This window comes from Podarcis cretensis (assembly GCF_951804945.1).
Source record: "Podarcis cretensis genome assembly, chromosome: 8".
NCBI classification, from domain to species: Eukaryota; Metazoa; Chordata; class Lepidosauria; order Squamata; family Lacertidae; genus Podarcis; species Podarcis cretensis.
Genome location: NC_137177.1, coordinates 41,841,538 through 41,867,173, shown reverse-complemented (window position 1 = coordinate 41,867,173; position 25,636 = coordinate 41,841,538). Strand labels below are relative to the sequence as shown.

At 42.5% G+C, this 25,636-nt stretch overlaps 2 protein-coding genes across 3 annotated transcripts in view; both read right to left on the bottom strand.

Annotated features, from left to right (window-relative positions):
- Window positions 1-16,333, bottom strand: part of MBTPS1 (membrane bound transcription factor peptidase, site 1) — a 32,721-nt gene extending 16,388 nt beyond the window's left edge. The window contains exons 1-11 of the mRNA XM_079988277.1: window positions 16,151-16,333; window positions 11,966-12,501; window positions 11,282-11,539; window positions 10,950-11,153; window positions 9,869-9,979; window positions 8,444-8,553; window positions 7,974-8,090; window positions 6,633-6,700; window positions 6,049-6,151; window positions 4,883-5,034; window positions 2,272-2,433 (exon numbers count right to left, since the gene is read on the bottom strand). Of these exons, the coding sequence (XP_079844403.1) occupies window positions 2,272-2,433; window positions 4,883-5,034; window positions 6,049-6,151; window positions 6,633-6,700; window positions 7,974-8,090; window positions 8,444-8,553; window positions 9,869-9,979; window positions 10,950-11,153; window positions 11,282-11,539; window positions 11,966-12,170 (1,490 nt within the window). The 5' untranslated portion in view covers window positions 12,171-12,501; window positions 16,151-16,333. The remainder of the gene's footprint in view (window positions 1-2,271; window positions 2,434-4,882; window positions 5,035-6,048; window positions 6,152-6,632; window positions 6,701-7,973; window positions 8,091-8,443; window positions 8,554-9,868; window positions 9,980-10,949; window positions 11,154-11,281; window positions 11,540-11,965; window positions 12,502-16,150) is intronic.
- A 584-nt stretch (window positions 16,334-16,917) lies between these two features.
- On the bottom strand, window positions 16,918-25,318 carry HSDL1 (hydroxysteroid dehydrogenase like 1). 2 transcript variants are annotated; one of them, XM_079988343.1, is made up of 5 exons: window positions 25,147-25,318; window positions 22,190-22,423; window positions 21,520-21,965; window positions 19,897-19,973; window positions 16,918-17,893 (listed from the first exon to the last, which is right to left on the bottom strand). In XM_079988343.1, exons 2-5 carry the CDS (start codon window positions 22,407-22,409, stop codon window positions 17,845-17,847), a joined length of 792 nt encoding a protein of 263 aa, XP_079844469.1. In that variant the 5' UTR covers window positions 22,410-22,423; window positions 25,147-25,318; the 3' UTR covers window positions 16,918-17,844. The 2 variants fall into 2 exon arrangements, with proteins under 2 accessions (XP_079844469.1, XP_079844468.1); XM_079988342.1 differs by having other exon boundaries at window positions 19,897-20,124; window positions 25,147-25,298.
- Window positions 25,319-25,636: the final 318 nt, after the last annotated feature.

Here is a 25,636-nt window from a genome sequence, read left to right as displayed (position 1 = left end):
AACTTAATATGGAATCTAAATGGCCAAAATATTTTGAAATCTTAGAACAAGAAAGTGGCAAATTCAAATTACAGAGCTTTGAGAAAATAAAGTCCAAGGTACGAGACTGGCTCCATTATTACCAAATAATGGAGACTTTTAAACAAGGCAGGAAAATTGGCTTCCAGGTGGAGAAATCGAAATTAGAAACAGAATTGTTAGAACCCAATACTAAGAATTTATCAAGAATGTATAACCTGTTGCTGAGGTGGAATACAATAGATGAGACAGTTAAGTCAGCTATGATTAAATGGGCACAGGACATAGGTCATGACATTATGTTTGCTGACTGGGAACAGTTATGGACCACCGGTATCAAATTTACGGCATGTAATGCCCTAAGAGAAAATATTATGAAAATGATTTACAGGTGGTACATGACCCCAGTCAAGCTTGCGAAGATTTATCATCTGCCCAATAATAAATGTTGGAAATGTAATGAGACTGAAGGCACCTTCTTTCACCTTTGGTGGACCTGCCCAAAGATTAAAGCCTTTTGGGAAATGATTTATAATGAAATTAAGAAGGTACTTAAATGTACTTTCCATAAGAAACCAGAGGCATTTCTCTTGGGCATGGTCGGCCAATTGGTGTCAAGGAAGGACAAGACTTTTTTTTATGTACGCCACTACAGCAGCAAGGATTCTTCTATCAAAGTATTGGAAGACACAAGAACTACCCACACTGGAAGAATGGCAGACGAAAGTGATCGACTTTATGGGACTGGCAGAAATGACTGGCAGAATCCGTGACCAAGAGAAAGCGACGGTGGAGGAAGACTGGAAGAAGTATAAAGTATATCTTAAGGACTGTTACAAAATTGAGGAGTGCTAAAATGTCAAGGGGAAGGAAGACGCAGAAATCAAACAGCTGAAATTGTTTGATGATTTAAGGTGAAATTGAGAAAGATAATAAGTTTAAATTTAATTGGCAAAAAGGGTTGCTGAAAAACTGTAAAATAAGGATGCAAAAAGGGTGAGGTATGGGGAAGTCCGAGAAAGGAGGTTTATGAAAATGAGGTTAAGAAACTACATTTGTATGTTTGTTTGTATTTGTTGATGTTTGCATGTTGTTGTTGACTTGTTTTAAAATTGGAAAACTAATAAAAATTTTAAAAACAAAACAAAACAAAACAAAACACATATGCATCCTTTTCCTGCTCTTATCAAATACTACTGTTTGATACAATGTTTGTCTATCAATGATACAGAATGAAGGGACTTCCAGAGCATTCATTTTGGGAAAACTAAGATGGTGGCTACAATGTTGGCCTCTGGAATCCTGAAGGCAGAGACCTCAACATGTGTCACTATCAGTGGTGAGGCCTAGCAGGCATCCTCATCAGCAATGGTCCCCAGCCCAAAGTTACTGTATCATGATGCTGGACCACTTGCCAGGGTGTCAATTTGCACAGCAAAATGCACCTCCAGCTCTTGACCACAGTTGAGAATATGGTAGCCTCAACCATACATGAGCTTAGCTCATTCTTTTGCTGTTTTGTATTTAAAGTGCCAAAGGTACTAAGCACTGTATAACAGTTAAAAATCACAGTCCTTGCCTGCAGTCTTACAAACTTGATAATAAATATTTTTTGTATACTGCTTGGAGATTTTCTTACAATCAAGCAGGACATATATTTTGTTAAACAGATAAATAATTTGCATTTTTATTTATCTCTAAGGTTTGCCTTAAGCAAACCTAATTAGGCAAGTGTAAACTACTGAAACCAGCTCCATCAGGCTTTCGGTAGCAGCTAATACAGCAGGTTGCAGCTGTGAAGAGATGAGAAGCAGGGCCATCCCATCAGCTCTCCTGCAAGACCAGCTCTATCAAGTTCCTCCCGTCCCTAAACTGCTTTCATAATAACTGGTCATTATAAGAACTATTTAAGAATTGGTGCCTGTGATTATTTACCACCACCACAACCCTTCCGTCCCCATTACTTTTTTTCTTTTTTGTGTTGTGAGTTTTTGATTGTAAGTCTGAGGGCAGGAACTGTTCTAATTGCCTCTACATTTTTAAAAAACAAAAACCCAAAACCCTGGATAAGCCTTTTCAGTGAGATGTGGGTTAAAAGTGCTCACAAACAAATAAAATAGCAAAACCTTCGCTTAATCACAAAAGAAGTTCAGAGATGGAAAAAAGCTGAAGTCACTTTAAGTTATCTTGGCTGTGCCAATGCATTTTTGGATCAATATATATTTCATAACATAACAAGAAAAAAAGTCTTACCTGGCCTGTGGTTTATAACTATTGAGAATCTGGTAGGCTCTGAGAAGATCAAGTTTGCCATGCCCTTGCTCAAACATGTTGACCCCAGGAAGTCGTCGTGCGGATGCAATAAGGGCCTGTTTCATACTAGCTGGATTCACCATTTCACGCTTCTGGACTGTGCTAAAAATGAGAGATAGTTGTAATGTTATACTATTGTCCTGGCATCAATCAAGCCAAGCTGAAGTTAAAAATGAATCACAGCCTTGTTGTAATAATTTATTTTACTACTGCAACCTTTTCTAGTATATTTTACTGAAGTAAACACTGGAGAAATTGGTATAAATAGTACCTTCTTCTAAACACACACACAAAAAGAAGTACTTAAAATTTTGCCGTCTTCTTTACTACCCCAGGAATAATTCACCAATGCTAACACAATATGGGATGCGGGTGACGCTGTGGGTTAAATCACAGAGCCTAGGACTTGCTGATCAGAAGGTCAGCAGTTTGAATCCCCGTGATGGGGTGAGCTCCCGTTGCTCGGTCCCTGCTCCTGCCAACCTAGCAGTTCGAAAGCATGTCAAAGTGCAAGTAGATAAATAGGTACCGCTCCGGCAGGAAGGTAAACGGCGTTTCCGTGTGCTGTTCTGGTTCGCTAGAAGTGGCTTAGTCATGCTGGCCACATGACCCGGAAGATGTACGCTGGCTCCCTCGGCCAATAAAGCGAGATGAGCACAGCAACCCCAGAGTCGGCCACAACTGGACCTAATGGTCAGGGGTCCCTTTACCTTTACCTTTAACAGAATACCAATTGAATTGGACTGCACATTGGCACAGAAAATTGAAATACAAATTTTAGAAGAAATATAAATACATAATACAGCTTCTACCAGGGTTCAGACAATTTTGTTCTACAATCCAATCCTATGCACATTACTCAGAAGTAAATCCAACTGAATACAAATGTAGAATTTTTAAACCCAGATTTGGATATCTTGTTCCCTACAGCAATGGTTCCCAACCTTTTGGTATGCCAACCCACAAGTGGTGTTTGATGATAGTAAGACATAGTCTCAGATAATTATTAATGATGCAGCCTGCTTCTGTATTTTGCCATCATAGCTGTCACGGCTGAAAAGTCTATCTCACAAACATATGTACCACCAAACATCAGCAGCACAGGCATTGCTTCATTATCAAGTTCAGGATACTCAGTAATAATGGAGTAATTTTGGTAGCATGAAGCCAACATTCAGAAAACCTTCCAACAAATTATTTTTGAGTTCCCAATAACATGACAGTTTAATAAGTTCAAGGACAACTTCACATCATTGCACATGGTTTTCGAATGCATTCTAACTTTTCTTCAGCAGAAAAGCAGTTGACAAATTTTGACAAAGCAAATGCCAAATCACCTTTGACTTAACTATTAACTAGCCCTGGCGGCGGGTCCGGTGATGGTTTGCCACAAGATGCTCGTACAGGGAATTGTTTTGAGTGACTATTACTGCTCGCCTCTGTTGTGCAGATGCCTGTGTGTCAGAGGCAAGCAGTTAACATTTGCTGAAAACAACTCCCTGCATGAGCACCTTGTGGCAAACTGTCACCGGATCTGCTGCCAGCCACCACAGAACAGTTCTTGAGTCTTTTCAGATGCTTGGTTACAAGTGACAAACACAGCATTTTAATATAGCAATGAAACAAAAAGTTGGGAAAGGTATCATTATACCAGTTAAGGATTAACAGCGATAATTATTTGTGGTCTGTGGCCAACTTGCGCAAGTTTTGCAACTTATTTTCAGGCTGTGACTCATAGAGCTAAGAAATACTGCCCCTAAAGCATCAAAGCTTCTCTCAGTAAAATGAAGGTCGCAGAAAGAGCAGATTTTTTTAGCTACTTCAAATTTTAAAATGTTGTTATGAAAGAATATAAGATGGTAGGAAAGTTAGATGCAACAACCAAGCCTGTTAATTTTTTAACAAAACAATTCCAAATTCATAGGACAACGCAGGAAATGGGTGATCAATTCATGCAATAAGCTTGCTTGAAGTAAGACACTGATTAAACAACTATTAGTCTAATGAAGCGCTTTTATATTGATTGTAACAATTCCTTAAAAATGATAAAGCTACAGGTATCCTTTGAACATGAAACCTGTGGAGCCAGAATATCCCAGTTCAAATCTCCTTTCCGCCACTAACTTGCAGCAACATCATGCAAGTCACTTTGCTTGCAAGCTCCCCTTACTCTGAAATCCCGGAGCATGCTGTGTTTCCAGAACAGCTTCCGGGGGGGGGGGTGGCGGATGCCTTTCATGGCTAATTGAGGCTTACTGATCCTAAATCGGGACTAGCCAACATGGTACCCACAGGCACACATGTGCCCACAGAGGCCTTCCCTCGTCCCCACAGGGTTCCCACTCCCCCTGCTGAAATTGTATGTGGAAAAAGCATCCTATGGTAGCCAGCAGAAAAACTTGTGGTATGCTTCCATGTACTGCCCACAGCAGTTTCTTCAGTTTGCATATGTATTCATAGGCCCCCAAAACCTGTTGATCCCTGCGCTAAGCCAATTCATCTTTATTTAAGTAAACCTTTTGTGGTGCTTGCATTCTCACTGAGCACTTACCTTACTAGCAGGGTGACAGCACCTGCCACCACAGGTGAGGCCACACTGGTCCCAGAGAGAGAGCGGCATCCACCCTTCATGCCAGAACCTCTTACTCCAGAGCCGTAAGTAACGATGTCGGGCTTGACTCTGCCATAACCTCCAGGCAGTTCCTTGGGAGGAAAACAAAATAATTTCTGTTACTTATACAGCTTTTGCCAACTTGGTATCCTCCAGATGTTTTGCACAGCAACCCTCAGCTAGCACAGCTGCAGTTAAAAACATCTGGAGGTCATCAGGTTGGCAAAGCTTGCTCCAACACAATAGGCAAATATCTTGCTGTTCTTTTATAAACTCAGCATTGGCCACAATTTTTCAGATTCTGAGATGATTGCCAATGCTTCTTGTTGAATGTTACTATACGCCCACCACACACACTCACTGCTGCTGCTATCAAAAAACAGAAAAGAAAGGACAACAGCAAGATTTTTTACTAACTTGAAAACTATTGTTTGAATATTGCAGGGGAAACTGTCTACTTCCTGAATCAAAAAGTAACTTTGGGTGCTTTGAGATGTTACTGTAGTATTAATGTGTCGTATGCATCATCAACAAGATGATTTTAAAACTTAACAGAGAAAGATTCTACATGTTGAATTTATTTTTATGTTCAATGTTGTCTATGTATACAAACATTTTTATAAACAACTTTATATTTTTGAATTAAAGCATGAAGATGCAAAAACAGTGGGTTTCTAATTCTTCTGGCACTAGAGGACTGAAATTACTATAAATGCACTCAATTCATTACTGCTGGTGCAACATCATCATGAGTGAATTTATTCAGTCACAATGCACTGTGTCTCCCAGCATCTTTGCAATATAAAACTTTCCCATAATAAAGATGAACAATTTCCTACTTACAAATAATTGGCCCTAACCATTATTCTGATTTTTCTGATTATACTGATTTTTTGTTTTTTATGCGACTTTCCTTATTTAAATTTATAGGCAATCCCAAAGACACAAGTCAAGGAATAAGAAGAGGCAGGGTTGGAAAATTAGGAAAGCTAAGTAAAAGCCAGTCGAGATTGAATAAGTTCCCACAGCCTTTCCTGTCTTAACCCTGCACCGAACAGGTAGGTCTTGCATGCTTCCAAGAGCTGCTCATGCTTGAAGATGCTTACCCAAGTGGTCATTCCCCTTGATGAGAACCGAGCAATGTTATCTTCAAAGTCAATGCCGCCTACTCCAATCACATCCATCTGGTCAGCAGGATTGTTGAGTGTGCTGAAATTAGTATTGAATTGTTATTTATCACAGCCCTATTTCAGCTTTGTACAAGAAGATGAGGGGCAAATCTACATGGTTCTGTTCCCCACCCTTTTACTTAATCCTCCCAGGTATTTTATGAGAGAGAGACATAAGAGAACAGGCCTTGATCACCTGGTGAGCTTCACAGCTGAGCAGCGATTTCAACCAAGATTTAGAATCAAGGAGTCAGACAAGGCCTTATAAAACATATATTATTTATTTTATTAGATTTCTTACCTACCTGTTCCTAAAAGGTCCTAGGATCGGTTAGAACAATAAAATATACAATCATAAAATGTTTCTTAAGCCACTTTGTTAAACCTTACCTGCCTTGCTAAGTACCTGTCATCAGAATTGCCATAGAAACAAAACCATCTTTATACATTTTTTTCTGAAGGGAAAAGATGTTTTTTAATCTGTGGATGTTACTTTGAAAGAACACATCATTGGCACTTACCCATATAAAGGGCCATCATTTCCAATAGCAGAGACCATGATCACATTGTTGGCTGTCAGCTCCCATACCTGGAAAATTAAGAAACTCAGACTGCTGAAACATACTAACAAGTGATGATGATGACGATATCATAATCATTACAACCCAGAATTACAAACGGATAACCCCCTCCCTAAGAGTCTCAGAAACCAAACAGTAACATACTACTCTAGGTGGTACCTGCTTGCATCTCTCAGAAGATGCTAACAACGAAAACAAAGCAAAACCTGGTTAGATGCCCCTACAAGGGGGGGGGAGGGGGAGGGAGAGACCCATTTTGTGACCTAAAATTCAAAGTTACCACACAAATCAATACTGAGTTGGAATTAATGAACTCAACAAATGGATACCAGATTGCTGTAAAGGAGTATTGTCAATAACCACATCCTTAAATTTAAATCTTTCCAAAATCTCACTATTGTAACACAAGCTGCCTGGAGGAAATGTGAAATAAATTCCTGCTGTTCCAATTCCACATTGAGGCCCACATATAAATTTATTAGTGCTAACTCAAGCAGCTTTTAAGCCACAGTTCTCACTGACATCATCAACTTCTGCTTAGGCGGCACCACTGAAGGTGGGTAACTCTCTTCCAAAAAAACCTAGTATTTCCACACAGAAAAATGGATGGGAGAAACTTCTCTGTGACATGACAGTTTCCACTGCAGAAAGATCTATTGGTTGGAGAAGGAGCATTTGATCATGTGAACACTGACCTATTTTGAATATTCCTTAGAGAAAGCATGGCTGCAAAGATAATAGTGTACATCCTAAGACCCCATAGGATGCTCCTGCCATTTCTTTTCTTTTCTGAGCAGCCTCCTGAACCTACCTACAAAATCTGTTTCAGGGGCTAGGGTAAACCTCTAGGACAGCAAAGGAGGGAGGAGTCTTTTTTATGTGAATAGTAGGAGCCATTCCATTTGCAGACGGGCTACTCGGGATTATTCTGCAATGCTTATACAGTCGTACCTTGTTTAGTGTCTGGGATCCGCTCCGGAGCCCCGGCCACTAGCCGAAAAGGATGCAGGGCAAAGTGCCATGTCTGCGCACGGAGCGGTTTGCGTTTCTGCACATGAGCGAGCTGCAAACCCAGAAGTAACCCGTTCCAGCACTTCTGGGTTTGCCGCGGACGTTCACCAGAATGGACGCTAGACGAGGCGGACATTCGCAGAGGTATTACTGTACAGTAATACTTGTAAAGGCACTACAAAATTAACCCGAATGCTTCAAAGGTGCAGGATAAATTTACAAAAGCCACAATTGGATGCTACCCAGGCATTTCCTCCACTTCACACGTACCTTGTCGACAAAGGGATGATCCATGAAGTCGGGACCTCCAATGCTAAGGTTTAATACATCTATCTTCTTCAAGATCGCATAGTTAAAGGCATCCAGAAACCAAGATGTGTACGAGACCTATTTAGGAGGGAAACTCATTTAGAACACTAAGCACTGTAAGAAACGAAAACATTTTTAACAACAGAGTTCCGCCCCCCCCCCAACCACTTCACAACCCCAAAAATCTCACATATCTCTTAGCATTCTCAATTATTACTTTATAAAGCCACAATTTTGCTTTTAAAACACAACTCAAGTTAATTGCATAATAAAAACAAAACCTTCTTTGAGAATTGCTGTAGGTGATTTCAAAATATGTTAATCTGAATGTTCTGGATTGAAAGTCTTCAGTAGTTACCAAATTGAACAGCATGCATAATGTAGCATCTTATCTTACAAAACTTGCATTGATGTTATCTGAGGCAGCATACCTGGTTGTTAGTGAAGACTCTAAATATGTGCAGTTCTGAGTCTGGAGCAAATCCCTGGCATTCTCTCATGCTAGCAATCACACCCGCTACAAAAGTCCCATGACCCAGACCTGTTGAACATAAACAATGCTTTAAAATAAAGCTCAAAACGCTACATCGCTTTTAAAGGTATTTCAGCTGCATTTCCTCAGCGATTCCTTTTTAACACAGCCTCTCCTTCTTTAAAAGACTGGACAAATTCATGGAGGAAATTCAGGGAGGAAAACCACAAATTCAGTGGTTACTAGACAGGATGCGTATGTTCTACCTTGCTGTCAGGAGACAGTATGCCCCTGAATACGCTGCTGAGAATCACAAGTGAGTGCTGTTGCACTCAGGTCCTATTAGCAGTTGGCCTTTGGGAGAATAGGATGTTGGATTAGATGGGGCTTTGGCCTGATCCAGCAGGCTTCTTCTTATGTGCTTTTACAGTCTCTCCTCCCTTATAATTAGATTATAAAGTTCCTCAGAGAAGGGATGCTTCTCATGTTGCCCTGTAAAGCACTTCATACACGGATGCCACAATGAATAATAGACCAGCAATGACCAGCTGTACAATTTTAAATGTGACAAGGAAACCCTTTCTGTATACAGTAAGATTAACCCGTCTAGAATATTGTGATCCCAATCCACGGTTTCATAAGCACTCTGATTCCTGTAATGGGGATGAGTTTGCAGAACACTCCCCAATATGGCTGTGAGCCATTTTATGCACAGGAACGATATGTACATGCACCCACATGTACAAAACAGCCTCTAGATCAGGGTTGCTGATTTAGAAGTGGCATGTTTAAATGGCACCTCCAAGTAAGGATTTATATTGCACTCCTAGATGCACTTGGGACTTAATTCAACCGACATTAAGGGAAAGTTGCAGAAGTACTGGCAGAGGACAGAGGTGCACGTGCCACATGAAGTGATGTTGAGCTGGAGTAAATTCACAATTTTTACCATGTGCTGCATTTGTAATGTACTAGATCACATGCCTCCAAGGCCCGCTTTGACGGCTGGAAAATGACTTAGGCTTTTACAAATAAATGTTTAATAAATGTACAGACACACAGACCTATCTTCAGAAACCACTTGTATAGCAAAATAAAAGTAACAATGCAGAATCGAATTAAAAACACCAGTACTAACCACAAGCTGCACTGAAGGAACCCTGAGAACCCTAAAAGTAGGAGTGAGAAACATGCAGTCCACCATGTTTGTTGGAGCACTGGGTTGCGCTCTAGGGAATTGTAGTCCAACAACATCTGGAGGTTCTCCCTCCCTGACCTTAAGAAACAGACAGTGCATTCTAGCCTTACCTATATAGGACTGTAGCACACAACTGACAATTCATTTTGTGTGAAACAAACCATAGTAATGAAATAATGAAATTACCATCATCCAAGGTTCTCTCATTAGTCCAGTTTGTTCTCTCTTTTACATTTTTGAAGTGAGGATGCTTCTCACTAAGTCCAGTGTCAAAGACAGCCACTTTTACACCAGCACCTTTTTACACAGAAGCAGATTTATAAAATTTATAAAGATTTATAAAATTACAGATGAGCAAGAGTCGTTTCTTTTGTAGTCTAAAGAACATATTCCTGAATGCAAATGGATACTAAGAGGTGCATAAATCTTATCCAATGCTTAGTAAAATGTTTTCTCTTCCTAACAGCTAGCAAGTCATACAAAGCTTGCTACATATTTTCATTGAGTCTAAATAATGTACTAAGAACATTTCAGCAGGGTCAAATTTAAAGGGTTTTTATTGCTTTACATTGTAAAAATAAAAAATATCCTTTCCCCCACCCACTTGAGTATTAGCATTCTGGAAAAGATTATCAATATTTATGCAGAGAAGCCACTCAAATGTGATGCAATGGAAAATATGATCTTATGCACTATTTTGACTTTGCTTTCTGAGGTATGTATTACAGCTTGAATAATTAGCTTTGTCAAAGATAAAAATATTCCCAAAGGAAAGGTCACAAGAACTAGCCTATAGGGATCTAGAGATACATTAAAAAACTTATATCCATTTTATATTATCATGGTTTCCACAAAGAATGTATTTATTATTTTTAAAACTTCCATATCATCTGCTTTCCAAGGACTTCAAGTTGGCTAATGAGAAATAACACAAAAGATATTATTTCACAACTGCAATTTGGGGAGGATGCTTCAAACCCCTAACCTTGGCCTTCTGAGAGCTGCAGTTCCTAGGGCTCCCTGGAAAGAGGTAATGACTACTGGACCAGTTCAAGTCAGTGGTATGAATGTGCTACCTTATTAAGGGATACAGATCCTCCGGAAGACTACTTGCAAGGGTGTATTTTCTGCTCATAGGAATGTACTCGCTAGTCATTCCCACAACCAAAGCACCATGTCAGAAAAATGAGCTGCACTGATGTACTCAAGTGAGCAGCCTTATTCTTTCTGTGATCAAGGGTACAAATTTCCACGAATCTAAGAATACCTGTAAAACCCATTTGCCAGAGAACGTCCGCCTGAAGCGTTTGAGCGACTTGCCGGGGTATGGCTCTCAGCAAACGCCTACTTGAGTGCCTGCCAGTTGCATGCCAAAATCCAGAACCCAATGACAAACTTGCCCTTCTCAGAGGACGAGACGACTGCCATTTCTGTGTCCATCTGGTTTCATTGCAGGGAAATGCTGGATCAGCTAGATATTGGAGAGTTGAAATGTTTTAAAAACTAATCACATTGTCCAAGCAGCAGAATAATAAGGAGATTCGAGTTAATACAATGATCTCCTGCTACTTCACTGGAAGAATGACTGAGCCTACTTACTTTCAGTGTACTTGAGCGAGCGAAATACTTTTCTTTGGGGGGTAACTCGTTTGATATTGGGATGATCTTCAAGTGTCTGCACTCCATCTCTCTGTTTCTCGTTGATTTGGATCACCTCAAAATCACTGGGGTAGTCACTGGCTGGGTTGTTACGGGGTACAATCCTCCAGTTCTCTATGTCACTGCTTTTCAGAGCTCTTGAAATAAATTTGCTTCTTGCTTGGGCTGAGAAGTAACCATTGAAAGCCACAATATACTCTGCAAAGAGACCACCACACATTAGAAAAGACATCTGAATCAGAAGTTGCAAGCATGGCATTTGCAGAGAAAGCTGCGTTATAACCCTTTGTCCCACTTTACAAAAAACAAACTATAATATCCCAGCTCGCATAACCAAGCACAATACCAAGGCATGACAATAACCAGGATTTAGTAATGAGGTTCTCAAAAGGAAGATCCCTGGTTTCAATTTAGCCTGTGGTGACGTAGCACAGATCATGGCACATAACACAGAATTTGAGCAGAGGGATTGGGGTTGGGTAAATTAACAGAAGATAGGAGGGCCTGTCCAGACAGCCATCCTTCCCCTGAACTATTGTTTTTATTTAAAAAACCGAAGAAAAATACTTTTGGCATTTCCCAGGGACTACAATTAAAACTGGCATAAATGTTAAGTCTCATTACCATGTTCCACTACTGTCGAAGAGAATTCCACTTTCAGTGTAAGACGGGAGCATTCGGAACACAGGTGGCTCTCATGAGAAGAATTCCCTAGTCTGGTCCCCAGATGTTGTTTGCCGCAGAGAAGGATCGCAGTCAGGAACAACCAGGTGTGTGTAAACCTCATGGTCATAAAAGAATATGGTTTCATCCCCAAAATTCCATGCATCAAGTTACATGTTGTTTTTCCATGAATCAGTTCCCTCTTTTCTTTTTGGTTTCAGAAAACGGTGCCTTTTTAAGTGCTTTTTAAGTGGATAGTCTTAAGGTTTTGTCCAAGAGAAGCAGAAGTCTTGCCTTCATGGTCTTTACCAGTGAAGCCCAGTAAACAGGCTCATTTCTTTCTGCGTTTTTTCTCCATCTTTGATTAAAGGATCCTGTCACTCAGGATTCAACAGCTGAGTCCTGTACTCCATTTTGGATAGGTGATGTAAGGCCAAAGCAGAATTGCCAAGATCTGTTTCGTTGCTGGGTTGGGGTGGTGTTTTTAGCAATACACCCTGCAAAAATAAACATCCAATTACATAAATGAAATATTTTCTAATTTAATATTTTGACAAACCACAAGGTGGTAATAATATATGCTGCAATTTCACACTAAAGTGAAAAACATATGCCTGGATTTTACATCAGGTGGCAGCTAACTTTATGTTCCTCTATACAAAAAAATAAAATAAAAATCCAATACAGAAAAATAAGTATCAGAGCGAAGGATCCTAGCCTAACCCTCTCCATGGCAGGCTAGTTTTCTATATGCAAGCAATCTGCACATCAGCAGCAGTAAATTTATTGTAGTAGCTATTTAAAATGCACACCAAAATTTTCCAGTATATGAACAGTAAGTAATACAATATATAATTTTTTTGAGACAACAGAATAAAACCTCATTTAAACTAAAACTGAACTGAGCACACTTTTAAACCTCTCAGAACCTACACTGGTTCTTTCTGTTTGGAGTTCTCTTGCAGCCAAAACATACAGAACTGTTCTATATACAGACTACATATGGGTAAACATCTTCTAGGAAAAAACAGATAATCTCTTGATCAGAGTAGCTTGTTAAACCAGACAAAATATTTCTCAGGTAGGGGCTCACATGACAAAATGGTTCTCCTTGCACACAAATTACATGCAGGCAAGGTGTTTGTGCAGAGAACCATTTTGTCAAGTGAGCTTCCAAATGCAATCTGAAATGGTTTACAACTTTAGTGAGAACAAGACCACAGGGAGAGCAGGGAGATCTGGAAATTAAGAAGCAGAAGGTGGGGGGCGGGGAGTGTGTTTTCCTTTCATTTCCTTGTCTCATCTTCTCTTAAGGGCTGCTAAACGCATTATGTTTTTGAGTATATCCGCAAGTTATCCTAAGACCCCAGCATGTTTTCCAACCACACTGAATTTCTGCTTCCCTTCTTTCTCACTCGTACACTGTCATAGTCACAAACACACACACAAAAGCACCATGCCTGCATGATGTTTATCTCTGAGGAGGAACATCCACTGCTTTCTGCCTCGTGCCCTTAGAATCATAGAATCATAGAGTTGGAAGAGACCACAAGGGCCATCGAGTCCAACCCCCTGCCAAGCAGGAAACACCATCAGAGCACTCCTGACATATGGTTGTCAAGCCTCTGCTTAAAGACCTCCAAAGAAGGAGACCCCACCACACTCCTTGGCAGCAAATTCCACTGTCGAACAGCTCTTACTGTCAGGAAGTTCTTCCTAATGTTTAGGTGGAATCTTTTTTCTTGTAGTTTGGAACCACTGCTCCGTGTCCGCTACTCTGGAGCAGCAGAAAACAACCTTTCTCCCTCCTCTATGTGACATCCTTTTATATATTTGAACATGGCTATCATATCACCCCTTAACCTTGAAGAAGGCTGCGTAGGTGTGCTTAGCTGCTTACCAGCATAGGACATTTACACAGGTTATTTTTTGTGGGGGGGGGCGTGATTTAGCATTTTAGAACATAACCTTAGCCCTCCTACATCCCACAAAAGGGAAATTTGATCAAAGAAAACAAGTAAATGCTGATTGATAGAATTCCACTTCTTGCTGCTGTGGTAAACCTGTGCTGGACTGCACTACTTCAGAAATGTGAGTGAGAGGATACCTAGTATCACTGAACCCTCTGCTATGCAAAAAATAAAAAACAATCTACACACTGAAAATTAGGTCAAAGTGAAGACCCCACTAAGAACATAATTTATTACATTTATATGCCATATTTCCCGAAAAGGAAGTGGAACAAACACATGGCTCCCCACCATCACCATTTTATCCTCATAATGCCTGTGCAACAGACATGAGGGATAAGTGATGGCAACGGGCTCAACACGACCAAGTGAGTTCCGTGGCTAAGTGAGGGACTGAACCCAGGTCTCTCCATTCCAGGTCTGACACTTCAACCATTAAACCGCACTAGCTGACAAACTAGTTTTCTGTGTTTGTTTATTTACTGAATATGCTTTCATATTCCCCATCTACCAAAAGCTGCCAGGTCAGGGGAGACACTGCCTTAAGGTACTTTTCCTTGATATGCTAGCTTTCTCTGTGTAGGGGAGAGGGAGAGAAGAGAAACAGGGCTCTTCCATGATCTCTACTGAGAGGCTAGCTGCCTTCCAAACTGTCACTTTGCGGCAGCCATTCCACTAGAGTAGACTATATAAAATATTTTCATTCTAGCTCAGAGTTACAAGAACTGTAAAAAAAAAAAAAAAGTCTGATCATGCTTATTTCTTTCTTCCTCCCTATCCCTTTTCACTTGTGCACTGTGTCCCTTTTAAATTGCATGCCTGGGGGCAGAAACTATCTTAATATCTATTTCTGCATGCTGCTTTGGAAGCCTTTACTGACAAGAGTAGGCTACAAAAAAAGCTTTAAAACATGTAAGCTATAAATAGGGGAAAGTGTTCCACCTGGTTACCCCCCCCCCCCTTGTGCAGTACAGCCCAGAGCAGACATTAGTGTTACTTATTACTTACTGTACTTAAAACATTTATACCCCAGCCTTTGGCCAAAAAGGCTCTTAGGAGTAGCTTACACAAATCAGTGCTAAAACAGACCCTACACTCAGGCTCATAATCTCAAAAAGGCATGACACAGAAGGAAAAGGGAACAGGAGGGAGGAAGTGAAAGCAAACTGTAAGCTCTTAACATTTACAGTTCTGATTAGAGTTCTATAGCTCTGTGCATGCAAATTCTGGCTGTCTAGGTGAGAAGCAACTCCCCAGGGAGGAAAGTGGTAGGTAGCTCCATCCATCTTGCCCTTGATAAAGCGCTATCTTTCTTTCCCCAGATGCACAGGCTCTCCCACCACCATTACAGATCCAGGAGCAGAGGCGGTGGCAATGTCCAGGCTGAGGAGGCAGGGCAACTGACTCACCCACGCCTCTGCAGTTATCACCGGGCAGAGGAAAGGGAAAGGACAGCAACAGCCTCCACATGCCTTGGACTCTGGCTTTGGGCCCTTGTGCCGATTGCACCAAGCGAATGCGCAGCGAGGACAGGTCCCCACCGGGTCACCTCGGCCCACTCACTCACTTTCTCTCAGCCTCACCTACCTCACAAGGTGGCTGTGAGGGGGAAGCGGGGGAAAACCATGTACGCCACCTTGGAGGAAAGGTGGGATGTGAATATACGTAATCCTCTGCTGTCTGCTCTGTCTGGTTTCTGCGGGCTCGGACACCCCTCGAGACGTCAACGCCAAACCCCACACGAGAGCCTCCGAGGTGGGCGCCTCTCTCGAGGCTGGGGCGCCCCAGACCTTTGCGAATCAAGTCGTCGGACCGGAACGCGCCTTCACCCGATTTTGGGTGTGACAGGTCCGAACGCTCTTTTAAACAACACCACCACCACCACAATAATAATACTTTTCGGCTTCTGCGAATTCCCAGGCCGCTCAGCGCTAGGAAGTCAATGAGGACAAGGGAGCGGGATCCGCTAAGGAACTGCGCCCGGTGCTGCCCCCCAAATCCACCCCCCTGAAACCAGCGGCGGTCCGGGCTCCGGCTGCTTCCTTCCCCCTGCTCCGTGAGAGGGAGGCCCGGGAGGCGGCCACAGAACGGAGACGCCGCGGCTGCTCCCCCTTCCTCCCCGTCCCTGCGGGCCCGAAGCCCCCCTCCAGCAGCTCCCTCGCCCGCTTCGACCCACCGGCCACCGAAGCTTCCGCAGGGCGCCCCGGGGCGTAGCGGCCTCCCCTGGCAGCCGGGTCCGGAGCTCCGGGTGAGGCGAGTACGGCTCCCGTCCCGCAGCCCCCCGCTAACCCCACACCAAGCAGCTGGCCTGGGCTGCGGAGGAGAAGCCGCCGTCCATGAACGCGAGCCTGGCGCACGCTGGGACTTGTAGTCTCCGCTGGCCCTCGCTTCGGAGGGCGGGCGGGCGCGATGGACTACATTTCCCAGGAGCCTCTGGGGCTCTAGCGGGCTCGTTTGCGGGTCCAACGGACGGAGGCCTCGTTGGTCCCGTCAAAGAAATCGAAACTGCCCTCTCGGAAGACGTAAACAGAAGTCCTTTGCTCTGACGGCGCCACAAGAAATCTGCGCCTTAAGTGCATGGTGGGATAGGGAGCCTTGCAGGGAGACACGCGGAGCCCTTGCACTTCTAAACGCGCAAGTGTCTAGGCATTATTTGGAAGATCCGTAAAACTAAGGGCACGTGCGATGTAATCCTGTGCCCACGTAGTTGGGGAGCTGAAGACATAGGAACTGCACTGAATCAGATCATTGGTCCACCTAGCTCAGAATTGTGACATTGTTTTCCCTCTGCTGCCCAAGCTGCTTCATGTAACATCTTGCCTGATGAGGAGAACCTGAAAGCTTGTCATGTTTTTATGACATTTTGTTTGTTCTGAATACAGGTTTTACCTATCGATCTATCCATCTTTTAAATGTCACAAACACATTTTCCCACACACTGAATGAAGAGAGGCACCTAAATATATTTGCGGAATTCAATATAATTGAAACATAGTATAATTCAATATTTGAGTTTATAGAGCATCATTTCATGGACAAACAATATATTGTACTATTATTTCTAGCTGGGGAGACCAGTCTTCTCTGGATACAAAAAAGCAGGTGTCTTCATCAGTGCTCACAGCTCCAAACTCAGAGCACTACAAAGCACACTGACAGGAGACCACACAGATAGAAGGAAGTCACTAAAAATCACAGTATCTAGAAAGTAGCATTTGTTTCCAACTCAGAAAATTGCTTCAGGTGTTCCCGACAAAGCTTCCAGGGAAGAAGTCAAGAATACTCCACTTGAAGAGCAGTACCCAGTTTCAGTGTAGAAAAAGCCTTTGTCTGCCTGGTGCCCTACAGATGCTTTGGACTACAGCTCCCATCAGTCCTAGTCAGCAAAGCTGTTGCAGTCCAAACCATTGGAGGGCACCAAGCTATGCACCACATGACCTCTCTCTGCTGCCAGCTCTTAATGGGGGTTCAGTCCCCAAGCATCCTATTCAACTTCCTTAGCATTCAGGGGACCCCAGGATTGCCCACTCATGTCCAAATCAGAAAGAATCACTCAGTACTATGTAAAAATCAGGACCCCACAGACATCATACAAAAGAATATCAGCTTCCTAACAACAGCGTTCTTTTTTACTGCCTGCGTAACATTCTTGATGGGCCCTGCAATGAGATAGAAGCAAGATGAAGTCTCTTTTAAAAGGTACATATTATCACCATCATCATTATCATTGAAGAAAATCCATCCAATGAGAGTGGGGTTTTTTGGTAACTGTCTAACTAGGCTGCTAGATGTTATCTGTTCTCCAGCTGATATTTTTAATGTAGTTTTTTCCTCCCAAAATTCCATTTTTTCAAATTGTGCCCAATCGGCTCACTCCCCTAACCCAGAGCCATTCTGGAATGATCTGTGCAAAAAAACCCTGGAAGACAAGAGAGGAAACACAGGTTAGAATTAGCACATAAACGTATTCCTTTGGCAACAAGCAGTAACAAGATTAAAATATCAGCATGAAATAAAACCCAAGAAGATCTAACATGAAGAGTCTCCTTCAGACAGTGAATCATCCACATCTCCCATTCCTTTCTTTCAGTTCATAATATAGGAAACTGCCTTCTATAGAGCCAGACCATTGATCCATCTAGCTTAATACTGTCAACACTGGCTGGCAGTGACTCTCTAGGATCTCTGGCAAGGGACATTCCCGAGATTGAACCTGAGACCTTCTGCATGGAAATCACATGCTCTGCCACTGAGCTATGACTCTTCCCCCCTCCAACTATTAATTCTCTTTAAAAAAAAATTAAGGGATGGAAGTGCAGCAGAAGACACAAATATGCTGGTTTTATACTTTCTTTAAAAAGAACTTTGGGGAAGTTTACTGCTTGAGCACTTCAGCTATAAAAAATGTTAAAACTTAATAAAGCCAACATTTTGCATGGGTTATTGCAGCTAACCTGGCGTCGTTGTCTATCCCACCTCCTGTAGGCTACCATAAGTATCGGGTGGTGCACACACCCCTGGTCAAGCACCTGGCATTACAATGATGACAGGTGACCCTTTTTGCCTGCACCAACAATCTGGTGATTAGCACCACATAAGCCCCTTTGGTCCAGCTATGTTCTACTTATCCTGTACCTGATGTTATATAGGACATCAAATGTGGGCCCAATGGGACCTGGGTGACCTAAGTAAGCCTATGAGCCAGAGGTTCCTCACCTCTCCTGTAAAGCTTTGGACTCTGAAGCACTGTCACATGTTCTGTGAATCTCCCCACCCTGTTGCGCCATCCTTGCTTTTGCCAGTACCTTCTGTGGCAAGATTGGTGGCTGAGCATGCGAGGGTCTTCTATATGTGGTGGCACCCCATAGGTGGAACTCATTGCCCTAAGATGTTCAGCTATCTTCCTCTTCATTTGCATTGCAAACTGAAAACTTTCAAGCACCCATTACTGGTTAACATATTGAGTACTGCCCTTTGTGTTTTTCTTCATTTGCTGCTGCTCCTAGCTTGATGATTTGTGTTTTAATGGTGGGGCATGTGTTGTTTGTATGCTTGCTTTTAGATTTGCAAACTCTTTTGAGCAACTTCCTTTAAGGAGGCGGAAAAGTAGGGTGTAAATGGTTCCGAAGAAATAAAAATGTATGCAGTGCAGTACTAAGAGCAGTAACTGATGCACTAAGGCAGGTGTAGGGAACCTTTAGCCCTCCAGGTGTTTCTGAACTACGGTTCTCATCATTCCAGACTATTCGCCATGTTTGCTGGGGATGATGGGAGTTGCAGCTCAGCAATATCAGCAAGGTCAAAGGTTCTCCACCCCTGCACTAAGGGAAGAGATGCATTTTCCCACCCACAAGATACTACACAAAGTACCACAGTCTCTGGGTTCAGAGTCAAGACAGCTTCATGAAAGAAAAATATGTTGGCCTGCAACACAGAGAATCATACACAGATTGCAATGTAGGAACAGCACTTTGCTTTCTGTGCTTCTTTTTTTTCTTTTGTTAAGAAAATGAGAATTAAACAAATAAAACTCTATAATAAAATAAACAAAACAGAACACAGCAATAAAATTAAGCAATTAGGTTTCAAGAGCATTAGCTGACAGTCAACACACACAGGAAGCTGCCTTATACTGAAGCTAGCTCAGTATTGTCTGCACTGACTGGAAGTTTCAGAGGCAGACAGTCTCTCCCAGCTTTATGTGGAGAGGCTGGGGATTAAATTTAGGGACCTTGTGAAGGCAAGGCAGATGTTCTACCACTGAGCTACATCCCTTCTCCAAGATCACGTTCCCCAAGATCATGGGTGAACATTTGCTTCAAAGGGCTCATTAAAACCAATCCAGGCTGCATGGTTCAGCCACCAAGTTAAGAAAAGTTAAGAGAAAATGTAACACAGAAGCAGCTGAATTAATGATATTACCTGGATTGAATGGAGGGAGTATCCTGGAGTCCTTCTGGATAGTCCAAGGGTGGCAATAGCCTGGTGCGCGTATTCATCTGCAGAAGGCACAAACAAGCTCTTTTTGGATAACGTGGGGCTGTATTTTGACATGTTGGTGCAGACGAAAGCTGGACATAAGCACTGAACAAAAATGCCTTGGGGAGCATATTCATAATAAAGCGATCGGCTGAAATGGTCCAGGTAAGCCTGTCAAGGTTAAGAGCAGACAATTAAGATTCTCTGGATTTAACATGGGGAAAAGGTGTGGAGAACAGACATTGGCAGCTTAGACAACCTCTCTTGACCGACGCATGCAAGGCGCAACATAGATGGCTATGGAACAAAGCCTTACCAAATCAGCACCCATCCCCAGCTCTGTATGTCTTGCTGACTGGCCAATTGCAACTTAATAATAACTGCTTTGGCATAGCTTTGCACAACCAAGTACCCTCCAGATGATTTGGACTTCAATTCCCATCAGCTCCAGCAGAAACATCTGAAAGACACCAGATTGGGGAACACTGCTACTGCACATTTAGGCTACAGTTATCTTGGGAGTCAGTCCCATTGAACTCAAGCAGGGCTTACCATTAAGTAGACATGTACAGAATTGCTCTGTTGGTTCCTTTACGAAACGCACACCAGCGCTTTACCATTCAGCTAACAGAGCAATTCTGTACATAGTTCCTCTTTAATAAGTTCCCTTAAATTCCCATGTAAGTGTGTATAGGGTTGCAGCCTCAATTTATAAAGCTGCCTTCACTGGAGCAAAGTAGAACGCTTAAGCCAATACATTCCTGAAGCAGAAAAGCCATCCTGGCTGCTCCTGAACCCTTTAAATTTTATCCTGCCTTCCATTCCTGTACATCTCTGAGCCGGAGTTGTAGGCATCTAATTCAACCCTGCCAGAGCCTTTGCAGCAAGGATGAGGAATCCTTTCCAGGCCAAGGATACTATATCCTCCATCCAGGCAAGCAAGAGGCATTATCAGACTTCAAGGACATGTTCCAGCTGTTTTAAAACACTTGAAGGGCGTGCAAAGCAGGGCTACTGCGCGATGGTCTGAGAAGAGGTTTGAGGGCCAGAGAGCTGCATACTTATCCTGGGACCCACTCCACCTTCAAAAACTTCTAGTTCTCAAAATCCTTATCCACAGAAACAGAAAAAAAAAACATTTCCATGGAGAAAGGATGCATACCTATCTCTTAGAAATAATGATTCTGATAAGATAGGGGGTAAGAAGCCTTTCTAGCCTGGCAAGCCAGATTGTCATCTCCCTCCCCCTTTGCAGGCCATGTTTGACAGGTGGGCAGATGCCAAAGCAGCATATTGCCTGCATGGGTCTTCAAGTGCCCTGCACTTTGAACATGCAGTGATCAGCCAGTTGCTGGATCTTCAGAAGCCCCGTTCACTGCACAGGGCAAAACAGAGCTTTGAAAGGGACTTTGCAGGCACCATGGTAAAGGGCAGGTGGCTATGGCTTGGCTGAAATGGCCTCATAGGCCAAACAAGGAGACCTTGTGGGCTTGATCAGGGCTGCAGGGCTGGAGGTTCCCCACCTGACATAAGAGAACACATATATTTTTATATTTTGAAACTCACCTTGGAGGCTGAATATGCCGTCATTCGTGGGGAGGGGTGGTAAGAGGACATAGAAGAAACGTTCACGATAGCGCCTTTCTTTCTCTGAACCATTCCTGGCAACACCATGTACACCATCATATTAGCTGCTCCAATATTGATGTTGATGAGATCCCAAATTTTATCCTCTGTCAAATTGGCAAAATAATCCGGGTGATCATAGAACACTCCAACGTTATTCACCAAAATGCCAGTCTCTTTGCCTAGCAGGGCCTTCTTGATGGCAGGGTACACCTGGCGGCCCCTGCTGAAATCTGCCACAACTACTTCCGTTTCGACCTTGTAGGAATCCTCAATATCTTTGGCAAGAGCTTCCAACATCTCCTTGTTCTGGCTAATTAAGACAACATTCACCCCGTGGCATGCCAACTCTTTAGCATAGGACTTCCCGATGCCTGAGGTACAACCTGGAGCAGATCGAGAGAGCAACAAAGATCATTTTTAGACTCTGAGACTAAATGCATTCACTTAGTCAACCGATAGTTGTAGAGCGTTTACAAAGAGCTTATGCATTTTTATGTCAGTATGGGGTCTTCCTAAAAAAAATCTCAACAACTTTGCAGGTGTCAGGAATTTTAATTTTTGAAATATGGCAACCCTAGAGAATCTGTGTGTTCCAACTGTCTCTTACCTGTTACAGCAGCCCAGCTTCCATACAGTTTGACTAAATCAGGCCTGCTGACCAGCCGAGGAATGAAATACAACCTGATCAGGCTGTACGTGTTACTTGCAACAGTGAGGGATGTCTTCATTATGTAGAAGGCTCCAATGAAAGCCAATGTCTCTATGACACAGCTGCAGGCCTGCCCAATCTCTCTGAGCAAGAAGGAAAAGCTGTCCACAGCAGCCATGGTAAAACAGATGTCTAGAAGGGAAGAAGCAAAATATGTTTGTAAGGAAGGAAGTACGGTATGTATTTTTTCCATTGCTTCATTTAGCCAAATCATTGACTTCATATTCCAATAGGTCATAAGATGCTAAAAATAAAAATGACCATTTCATTTTGTTTCAGGAAAACCCAAGAGCATCTGCCACATATATCTATTATTCTTCGATTAACATAACATATCCCAGTAGAAGTCAAAGTGGTTGATAACATCCAAAGCACAATGAAACAATAATAAACAACAATAATGATAAACCTCTCAAAAAACAACAGCATGGTAAATAATTAAAACAAGCAAGTCAAGATGCAATGCAAATATAAATCTAAAGTTTAAAGGAGGATGAGTATTGGAGGAGGGAAGTCACATGGGTGTATTATTTACAATTCTTATTCTTTGCTTCTCTTTCTTTTCTTTTTTTGTACTGTTTTTAATTTTTGGGATATTATATGTATTTTTTTGTCAGTGTGAATAAATACTGTTTGTTTGTCTGAAAAAAAACAACAACAACCAAGTCAGCTTAAAATACCAGGGAAACCCCACCAAACTCACAGTCAATCGTCCTGAACAAAACTGCCTTCATCTGTCTTGCAGCACTGCAGAATGGGATGGCTTTACAAAGCTTTGCTTTCAGAAAATGCCGTTCCAAAATCAAGTATGGAGACTCTGGCTCATGTGTTGCTATTTTACTCTTTTCAATGAGACTTCCACAAAGAGCTTATTACTCCATTGCCATTATCATCTCACTGATTTTTATTAGGCCAAATTTTATGCAGCCTTCCTCCTTATAGTCTCAGACAATCTGGCAACAGCAAATTCGGCAAACACAGCCAATACCAATAGTGATGCTGCCAGTCAGGGTAGACAATAATGAGCTAGATGGACCAACAGTCTGACTCAGTGTAAGGCAGTTTCCTATGTTTCCTTGTAACCCCTGCAGGCCATTTTAAAAGGTGAATGGGGCCCCACCTGCCAATCACCTGACAACATGCAAAATAATAAAGTCAAGAACCAATGAATAACAAGAATAATGAATTAGTAAGGTTGGATATTGTCACGGCTAAAAATTGGCTGCTGTTTCTTTAATGCTAAAATAACTAAGTCAGCATGAGTCAGAGGCCTACAATGCAATCTTTCACCAAATTGTACTTGTGGCACTGTGGGTTAAACCACAGAGCCTAGGGCTTGCCGATCAGAAGGTCTGAGGTTCGAATCCCAAGTGACAGGGTGAGCTCCCGTTGCTCGGTCCCTGCTCCTGCCAACCTAGCAGTTTGAAAGTACGTCAAAGTGCAAGTAGATAAATAGGTATTGCTCCAGCGGGAAGGTAAACGGCATTTCCGTGCGCTGCTCTGATTTGCCAGAAGTGGCTTGGTCATGCTGGCCACATGACCCGGAAGCTGTATGCCAGCTCCCTTGGGCAATAAAGCGAGATGAGCACCACAACCCCAGAATCGGTCACGACTGGACCTAATGGTCAGGGGTCCCTTTTCCTTTTTACAGTCATACCTCATGTTACATTTGCTTCAGGTTAAGCGTTTTCAGGTTGCGTCCCAGGGCGACCCGGAAGTACCGGAAAGGGTTACTTCCAAGTTTCGCTGCTTGCGCAGACGCACAAAATGACGTGACGCGCATGCACAGAAGTGGAGAATCACGACCCGCGCATGTGCAGGTTGCATTCTGCTCATGTTGTGAAAGGGCCTCCGGAACAGATCCCATTCGCAACCAGAGGTACCACTGTATATAGAGTGGTCAATGTTAGTGTCGGGTGTGGGTTGGTTGGATGGTAGAAAGATGGTTGTGTTTGGTGTGTGTAAAAAGCTGTCGGTCGTGGTTGGAGAAGAAGACTTTTTAAGAATAAAAGCAGCAATACTCTACAAGAATACTCTTTCTCAAAGACTCTTGTGCCAACTAAGGTCTGAAGACTAGGCAAAGGAGTAAAAAGGAGGTCAGAACCTTTGTTTTTTACAAACACCGACAGATATTATCATTATTATTAACACCACCACCAACCATCTGGCGCCCCCCCCCAGATGTTTTGGACTACCACATCAGCCCCAGCCAGTATGAAGGGAGTTGTAGTTCAAAGCATCTGGAGGGTACCAGGTTAACAAATGTTGTAAAGCCATTTCAGTCTATCCTCTATGCATTTGTCCCTGACCCTTCTGCACCCTTCTTCCATTTTTCTGCAGCCAAAATCCTAACCTAACCTACTTAGGAGTAACCTCCACTGACTTCACTTTTACTTAATTCTGAGCAGACAGAATTAAGCAGATTAAGCCTAAGCTTACCCCATTTTTCATAGAACTTGAAATGCCAGACAATTTTCGTGTATGTGGACTTGCATCATGATCGGATGCATATTTACTCAGAAGTAAGCCACACTAACGGAGTTTTGCTTCCATGTAACTGAGGGTACAATTTGCACCCTTGGATGAAACAATAAAGAGAGAGGTCTCTGCTGTTCCAGAAATGATCTGTCAACTTTAAATTCCTAATAATTCCAAATATCAGTTCTGCTCTTTAGAGCAGAGAACAAAAAAAACATTATTAAAGTATGATATTGTTGATTCCCAACCCTCCAACCCCTTCTGACCTTTGAGCTTTTGCTTCTGAGTAATACTATAAATGTTTTACAAAAAAAACCCCAACCATTGTCTTTTATCAAATCCATGGCGCCAAACCCGTTTTGCCATATTTCATTTACCTGTTCGTTTATGCAACCTGCGATGTTTCTGCGCTGCTGTCTTGCTTAATGACCTGACTTTAGTTCAGTTGGAAGGAAACCTTCTCGTTCTCAGTTCCACCCGACCCTGCGGCTATGAGGAAAATCTGGGGAGCGGATTTTCAAAATCGCTTGGCAAGTAGGCTGTTCACTGTCCTGTCAAGTCGCGATCCAGTTTCCACGTTTTTGTATTGCCAGCTTTAGAAGATCAAAAGCCCTTCGTCCGCCCGCACAAGGGAAGGGTCCTGAACGCGCTGTAAAAACGAGCAGCGCAGAAAATGCTGTGTTACTTCTGTTCCTTGCATGGATACCTCGCTTGTACATAAACTTGGTAAAAGCCATTATCTGTCCTAAAGTAAATTTTGTCCAGATGAATCTAAGTTTATTATATTAATGTCAACATAAATCCCCTTAAAGGACTCAGAGGCATCACGAAAAGACCACAGAAAGTTAAAGTTTAGCATCATAACTA